This window comes from Molossus molossus, unplaced genomic scaffold, assembly GCF_014108415.1.
Source record: "Molossus molossus isolate mMolMol1 unplaced genomic scaffold, mMolMol1.p scaffold_m16_p_17, whole genome shotgun sequence".
NCBI classification, from domain to species: domain Eukaryota; kingdom Metazoa; phylum Chordata; class Mammalia; order Chiroptera; family Molossidae; genus Molossus; species Molossus molossus.
In genome coordinates, this window is record NW_023425352.1 from 8607469 (window position 1) to 8615872 (window position 8404).

Consider the following 8404-nt stretch of genomic DNA (forward strand, 5'->3'; position numbering starts at 1 on the left):
TGTCTTCACTTGGCTTCCATTGGTTGCTTTGCCTCTTTTACTGGTTACTTTTCAACCATTTGATTTCTTAATGTCTCAGCACCCCAACGTTCAGTCCTTAACCCCATTCTCTATCTGTACTCACTTCCTCAGTGGTTTCATCCAGTCTCATGGATTCAAAAACCATCTGTATGCCAACCCCTCCCTCTCAAATGTATAATTACAGCCCAGCTCTCTCCCACAAGTTTAACCTCACAAATTCCAACATTTCCACTTGGATTTCCATCTCAAACTCACCATGTCCAAAACTAGACCCTCATCTTTCCTCCACTGCCTTCATGTCCTGCTACTCTCCTCTTGCTTCCTTACTCCGCTCCATCCACATTGGCCGCCTGGCTGTTCCTCAATGTCAGGAATGCTTCCACCTCAGGGCTCTTATTTCCCATAGCCCTTATTACGTTCCAATCCACAATGTAATATAATTACTATATTGATGTTTATTGTCTGATCCCCAACCCCACTATAACATAAGCTCCATAAATGCAGCAATCTTTGTTCTGTTGACTCATATCTCTAGTACCTTAGCAATATCAGGCATAAGAGGTCTCAATAAGGATTTGTTAGATGAATGAATGGGCTCTGATGCTATGAACCTAAGCAGTAACCTCCAGATTCACACATGGGGCATATAATCAACCTGAAAATACAACACACACCCCTACCTTCCTTGGTGTAGAGTCACTGGGGCAGTAAGGAAGCAGTTTTAAAAAGATATTTTCCCTGTTAGTTCCCTACTGCTGCCACTGATGCTTGTGGCACAGAACAATTATTGTTAGTAATTTTTAACAGAACATTAATTATTACCTAATCATATTAATAACACTTTCTTTTAAAAATGTGCAAACATGCCCCAAATCTAGTTATAGATTGTTGTTTGTTCCCTTTTTTTATTTTTGTCTTTTTTTTTACATTGTTGCAATTTTAATGTTTAAAACAGGGTATTATTATGCCTGGCTGGTGTGGCTTAGTGGCTGAGCATCGATCCATGCACCAAGTGGTTGTCGGTTTGATTCCCAGTCAGAGCACATGCCCAGGTTGTGGGCCTGATCCCCAGTGGGGGGCATGCAGGAGGCAGCCAATCGATGTTCTCTCTCATTTAAATCTCTATCTCTCTACCTCTCCCTTCCTCTCTTCCTAAAATCAATAAAAAAAAAATTATTTTAAAAAATAAAACAGTATTATACATTTATCAGATATATAATTATCCTTAAGAGCATCCAAGCCAGCAAATCCCCCCCCCCCCCCAGGATTGTATCAAAGATGATTCTAAAGATCTAGCTATCCTGTAATAAGCTTATAGTAGCACACCTAGACGACACCCACACGTTCCTCACCCCCAGAAGGATGGGAGTCCTTTTTCTCTTCAGGACCTCACCCTGTCATTCACCCTCTCTTCTCTTTCCAACCCCTCTCTCTATTAGCCCTTTTCATTCCACCTTTTAACATTGTTCAAGTTTACCAGAATCGGTTTTTTTAATCCATTCCTCAACCATAAAATCCCCTGTGAGCCAGCAGGGTGCAAACAGTGTCACAGTCATTGAAATTGTGAGGAGTATGGTCTTATTGGTGTAAGTCAGAGTGAAGGCTCAAGGAAAATGCTCAGGCAGAGTAAAACAAGGAACTCCTCACTCTGAAAGAATAAGCCTTGTCTCTGTCTATGAATGGGATACTAATGATCACTCCCTGTCGCCCCCACAACGCCAGTCTCTCTGGGTTCTTCCTCCCCTCTGACTGTTCCTTCTGTCTCCTTTGCTGGCATCTCTTTGTCTCTCAAGAGAATGGTGTTCCCAAAGTTCTATCTTTAACTTGTTTCCCATTCTAGAAAATGTCATCCTCTCTCCTAATTTTAACTACCTTATGTTTAACTTCACATGTCTAACTTGTCTTTTGCTCTGAGCTCAGACTGTTGACACATCAGTCCCTCAAAGTCAGTATCTCCAAAATTGATCACCTTTTCCTCAAATCTTGTTCCTTCTCTGGTTCGACTTATCTCATACAAGGACTATGCCACACACGGGATCACTTAAGCAAGAAAGCTAGGAGTCATCTTCCATTATGCTCCTTCCTGAAGTCTCTCCTATCAAACCCAACCACTGTATGTTAATTCAGATCCTTATCATTTGCTCAGACCAGTATTTCTTAAAGAAAGTGCTACTGGTTTAACAGAGTTCATTTTTTCTTTATTTTATTTTTTCCAACAGACAGAATTCTTTTTTTTTTTCCATTTTTTGTTCAGGTAGAGTGGGAGGGAGAGAGAGGAACAGCGAGAGAGAGAGAAACATCGATGTGAAAGGAACACATCGAGTGGCTGCCACCCGGACAACCGACCAGGGCCGGGGACAAACTGCAGCCGAGGTACGCGCCCTTAGCGGGAACCGAACCCGGGTCTCTCAGGACCGCAGGCCGACGCTCTAACCACTGAGCCAAACCGGCCAGGGCTCTTTTTTTTTTTTTAAACCCTCACCCGAGGACATTTTTTTGCATTTATCTTCAGATAGAGCGGGAGGGAGAGAGGGAGGAAGAGAGAGAGAGAAACATGGATGTGAGAGAGACACATTGAGTGGCTGCCACCTGCACAATCCCAACAGGGACCAGAGACAAACTTCAATCAAGGTACGTGCCCCTAGTGGAAACAGAACCCGGTACTCTCTGGTCCATGGGCTGATGCTCTAACCAGTAAACCAAACTAGCCAGGGCCAGACAGAATTCTTTATGCACAATTATCCCACTTAATGCAATAACCTAACAGCCTCCTTTCAGGAATGGGGGGAGTCTCACTCTAGTACCAAGCTTCAAGCACTGAGCATGGCTTCAGGCCCCCATCTCCCACGTAGTCCTTTTAGTTCCCTTTACTGTGTAGGGGACAAATCTTGACTTTCCATTGCCTGCTTCTGAATCCAGAGCCCAGGAGGCCCATGGCCCCAGTTCAAACTACTGTTCAGTTTATGGTCCATGAAGACACTATTTCTTGTAGGCCTAGCAATATTTTCTTTCTCTTTTTAAAAATAATATTTTAATTGATTTTTGAGAGAGAGAGAAAGGGAGAGGGAAAGATAGAAACATCAATCAATGTGAGAGTATAACATTGATTGGCTGCCTCCTGCATGCCCCCTACCAGGCATGGAGCCTGCAAACCCGGGCATTTGCCCTGACCTGCAATTGAACTGGTAACCTTTTGGTGCATGGGACAATGCCCAACCATCTGAGCCACACCAGCCACAACTCTTTTTCTCTTTTTAATCTATCCTTTTCCCACCCTGCCGGTGTGGCTCAGTGGTTGAGCATCAATCCATGCACCAAGATGTCACAAATTCGATTCCCAATCAGGGCACATGCCCAGGTTGTGGGCCCGATCCCCAGTGGGGGGCATGCAGGAGGCTGCTGATCGATGTTCTCTCTCATTGATGTTTCTCTCTCCCCCTCTCCTTCCTGTCTTTCTAAAATCAATAAAGAAAAAATATTTTTTAAAAAAAATCTATCCTCTTCCTGGGCTAGGGCCCAATACCTTTTAACTTCCTTCCTTATCAACAACTCCAAAATCCAAAAAAATTCTGAAACTTGAAAGTTTATTTAAGTTTGTTACAACTTGCCCTGGCCAGTTTGGCTCAGCGGTTAGAGTGTCGGCCTGCGGTCCAAAGACACCCGGGTTTGGTTCTTGCTAAGGGCACGTACCTCGGTTGCAGCTTGTCCCCGGCCCTGGTTAGGTCGTGTGGGTGGCAGCCACTCAATGTGTCCCTTTCACATTGATGTTTCTTTCTCTTTCTCTTCTCTCTTCTCTCTCTCTCTCTCTCTGTCTTCCTCTTTCTCCCTCCCACTCCATGTGAACAAACAAATGGAAAAATGTCCTCAGGTGAGGATAAAAAATAAAAAAGTAAAAATTAAAAAAATATTAAAAAATAAGTTTGTTACAACTCATTTGCAATATGCTGACATGTACCCTAAACTGACATGAGGCTATCAATGTCATCATTTACCTCCCTTATTATGAGTATTTTACTGATTCATGATTCTTTAAGAAATATTGTGTTGTATTGTAGAGGGCACATACAAAATACTTAGAATAACCTTCTCAGTAAGAACCCCCCACCAAGAAAACTTGAATTCTGAAACAAATATGGCCCAAAGGTTTGAGATAAACATTGTGGTCTGTTTAACAAAGCACAAACTCACTACACCATCCTCTTCAGAAGTCTAACTCTACTTAAAACTGATTTTTCTAAATAGAAATGTAACATTTTCAATGAATATTTTAGAATCATCCACAGTTACCTTTAGAACAGTAAGTGTAGACTACTATTTTTTTTTAAAGGTTAAATTAAGTCCTACTACAAAATATGGAGAGAGAAAATTACTTCTTGGGATGCTTTCCAGTCCTAAAATGCTTTGCTTAGACAGAGCCTTTGGGATTACGACGAATCATGTTGACAGTGGGATCACTTTCCCTTTTCCAGAGGCCCAGCCAGTTCTGCGCAGCTTGGGTCCTTATCACAACACTGACACACACTATCTCAAAAAGAAAAGCACCACCACAAGCCCCTCAGTACTTCCCGAGTTTCTCTATTACTCTAGCAACTTATATTTCACAATCAAGATTAAAAGCTGATGTGGCTGCTACTGTTTAAGAAAATAAAAATAAATGATTTTACTTTAAAAGCTGGTATCTCTCTATGTCCATCTGGAGCTAAAATTTTAAACAGATGTCTAATGGGAAACTAAATATGGAAAATGATGCAGTTATCTATTAAGGCAATGAGATACAGCAAATACGATATGCAGACATGGAACATAAGCCTATAAAACTTTAAAGGATGTTGTTGTTTTTTTCCAAAAGAAAGAACATCTATGTTCTCATTTATTTGAACCCCACAGATTCTTTATACCCTTGATAGATCTTTCTGTTTGTTTTTAATGGCACACTGCATTGAAAAACAGTCTGGCAGTTTATCAAAAAGGTTAAACATAGAGTTACCATATGACCCAGCAATTCCAACCCTAGGTATATACCCAAAGAAAAGAAATGCCCACCAAAAATTTGTACACTAATGTTCACAACAGATCTCCACTGCCCCATCACAACCTCTACCAAAGCAACCCTGCTTTTATGTGTCTCATATATTGGATTCCACAGATTTTGAAACAAAGGTTCCACTACTAAAATGAATTATTTTAAAGATATTATCCACATTGTATGATTCTGGTCTATTAAACCAAATCCTCATAATTGCTATTAGGTTTATATCACAATTCCATAAAATTTCCTGAGATGGCACCTTACCTCTAGCTCAAGATCCTGAGGTTCCATTTCAGAAAGTGATAGCACAGCAATTTTGGTAACTTTACAGACCTCATGGTCTCCTGGAAGTTTGCCCACCAGTGCTTTCTGCCTAATTAAAATAAGCCACCATGGGAGATCTGAAAGAGAAAAGTCATATTAATGTCTAGTATTGATAAAGTGCTACTGTCCTGGGAAGCTGAAGGTGAATAATCCAACAACAAAAAATGTGCATTAGATATAACCCTTTAAAGTAAAGCACACGATAAAATATAAAAATGGCCCTTAACCATGTGAAAAGATGTTCAATCTTACTCATAATTAGAGTAGTACCATTCTTACCCATCAGATTGGAGAAAATTTAAAAAGTATGGCCCTGGCCGGTTTGGCTCAGCGGTTAGAGCGTCGGCCTGTGGTCCTGAGAGACCGGGGTTCGGTTCCCGCTAAGGGCATGTACCTCGGTTGCAGTTTGTCCCCGGCCCTGGTTGGTCGTGCGGGTGGCAGCCACTCGATGTGTCCCTTTCACATCGATGTTTCTCTCTCTCTCTCTTCCTCTCTCTCCCTCCCACTCTGTCTGTACAAAAAATGGAAAAATGTCCTCGGGTGAGGATTAAAAAAAAAAGCCCTGGTCAGTTTGGCTCAGCGGTTAGAGCGTCGGCCTGCGGTCCGGAGAGACCTGGGTTCGGTTCCCGCTAAGGGCACGTACTTCGGTTGCAGTTTGTCCCCGGCCCTGGTTGGTCGTGCGGGTGGCAGCCACTCGATGTGTCCCTTTCACGTCGATGTTTCTCTCTCTCTCTTTCTTCCTCTCTCTCCCGCCCACTCTATCTGTACAAAAGATGGAAAAATGTCCTCGGGTGAGGATTAAAAAAACAAAAAAAAAGTATGACAGCACATTTGCTGGCAAGGCTGTGGAGAAATAGGCACTCTCATACAGTGCTGGTGGGACTACACACAGATACAACTTTTCTGGAGGGAAATTTAGTGATTCCTAACAATAAAACATATGCTCTTACACCTTTTAACCTAGCAATTCCACTCTTGTGAATTTACCCTGAAGATATACAAGAACACACAAGTATATGCAATCAAGTCTATTCATTGCAGCAGTGTGTAATTGCAAAATACTGGAAATACCTTGAATGCCCAGACAACAAAGAATGGTTGAATAAATTAAGGCACATATACTCAATGGAGTATTAGGCAGCTGTGAAAAAGAATTAGAAGCATTCTGTGACTAATAAGGAGTGATTCCTGGATATATTAAGTGGATAAACTTGATATAGTATTAAATCAAAGTACAGGAATAAAAAATGTTGGTTTTTCATGACACTTTACTTTTCTTTCATCTATTTAGCACATTACATGTCCCATCTACTTTCTGTCCCTCGTATTAATAAATCCTAACTGACAAAACCAAAGTCAGACACATTCAAGTTGTCCATTTAATGGATAGACTCCATTAAACTCTGGCTGAAAGTCCACCTGCCTGCAAATGTCTGGGGAAGAGGCTTTCTATACTGACCCTATTTTAAAGAAATAAGTCTTGGCTCTCGCTCTCTCGCTCTCTCTCTCTCTCTCTCTCTCACTCTCTCTCTGGAGCATGCCAGCACCTTTCACCTTCCTCTTCCCTCAAGGCACATGCCTTTGCTCTCTCACCTTCTCTCTCTACCAAGCTTCAAGGACCCTTCTTTTGCCTCTGTGATTTGTTTCCTGAGCCCACAAAGCCCAGCTGGCTCACTTTTTTTTTAATCCTCACCTGAGGACATTTTACATTTTTTGTTCAGACAGAGTGGGAGGGAGAGAAAGAGACAGAGAAACATCAATGTGAAAGGGACACATCGAGTGGTTGCCACCTGCACGACCCAACCAGGGCTGGGGACAAACAGCAACCGAGGTACGCGCCCTTAGCAGGAACTGAACCCGGGTCTCTCTGGACCATGGGCCAACGCTCTAACCGCTGAGCCAAACTGGCCAGGGCTCACTTTTTTTTTTTTTTACCTCTGTGACTTTCTAAATAAATTTTCCCTTGTATAAAAAAAAAAAAGAAAGAAAGAATGAATAAGTTCTTTAAAGAGGCAATTAAGCCCGGCTGGTGTGGCTCAGTGGTTGAGCATCAACCCATGCACCAAGAGGTCGCTGGTTCAATTCCCGATCAGGGCACATGCCCAAGTTATGGGCCAAATCCCCAGTGGGGGGCATGCAGGAGGCGACCAATCGATGTTCTCTTTCATCGATGTTTCTATCTCTCTCTGCCTCTCCCTTCCCCCCCCCTCTAAAATCAATAGAGAAAAAATATTTTTAAAAAATTTTTAAAGAGGCAGTTAAGTTCAATAAGGTCATTAGGGTGGACCCCAATCCAATACGACTTGTGTCCTTTTTAAGAGGAAATTTGGACACAGACACAGAGAGAAGATAATGTGAAGACACAGAAGAAGATAGCCATCGACAAGCCAAGGAGAGGCCTCAGAAGAAACCAAACCTGATGACACCTTGATCTCAGACTTTAAGCCTCCAGAATTGTAAGAAAATAAATTTCTATTGCTTCAGCCACCCAGTTTGTAGAACTTTGTTATGGTAGTCCCAGCAAACTAAAACAGTTCCTAAGTCACACCTGCTTACATTCCCAGAGCTTAGAGTTCAGTGACAGTCACGAACAGTGGTATGGCTCACCCACGCCCTTTTAAGACTGTCAACATCTGTTCAAATAAATTTATGTTCCCATCTCACCAGGCAAGAACAAAAATTCATGCATTAATATGTAGAGAGTAAGTAGGAGGGTGAAAAAGTTTAAATACATACACTTTATTCCCGTCATTCTCTCTCCCAGAAGGTACGAGGCTCCCATGGGAAAGTATGCCTACAGTGATTATCTCGGTTCTAATGCATACCAGGAGCACACCTCCCATCACCCAGGCTAATGCTGTAGCTAGAGCAAGAGATTTGAGGGTGTCGGGGAGGGAGGAGGCATCCCCAGGACAGAGAATTAAGAACAGAAGGCAAGAAGAGCAAGATTAATGCTCAAAGGGCGAGGAGCTGGAGGTGTAATGACACACAGGGTGGAGCTGCAATTCTCTCTGTGGGTGAAGAGCAGCA

General features: G+C 42.3%; 1 protein-coding gene across 7 annotated transcripts in view; it reads right to left on the reverse strand.

Annotated features, from left to right (window-relative positions):
- Positions 1 to 8404, reverse strand: part of INPP5F (inositol polyphosphate-5-phosphatase F) — a 78618-nt gene that overhangs the window by 38371 nt on the left and 31843 nt on the right. For all 7 annotated transcript variants that reach the window (XM_036265295.1, XM_036265294.1, XM_036265296.1 and 4 more), the window contains exon 3: positions 5315 to 5451. In XM_036265295.1, coding sequence (XP_036121188.1) covers positions 5315 to 5451 — 137 coding nt within the window. The remainder of the gene's footprint in view (positions 1 to 5314; positions 5452 to 8404) is intronic.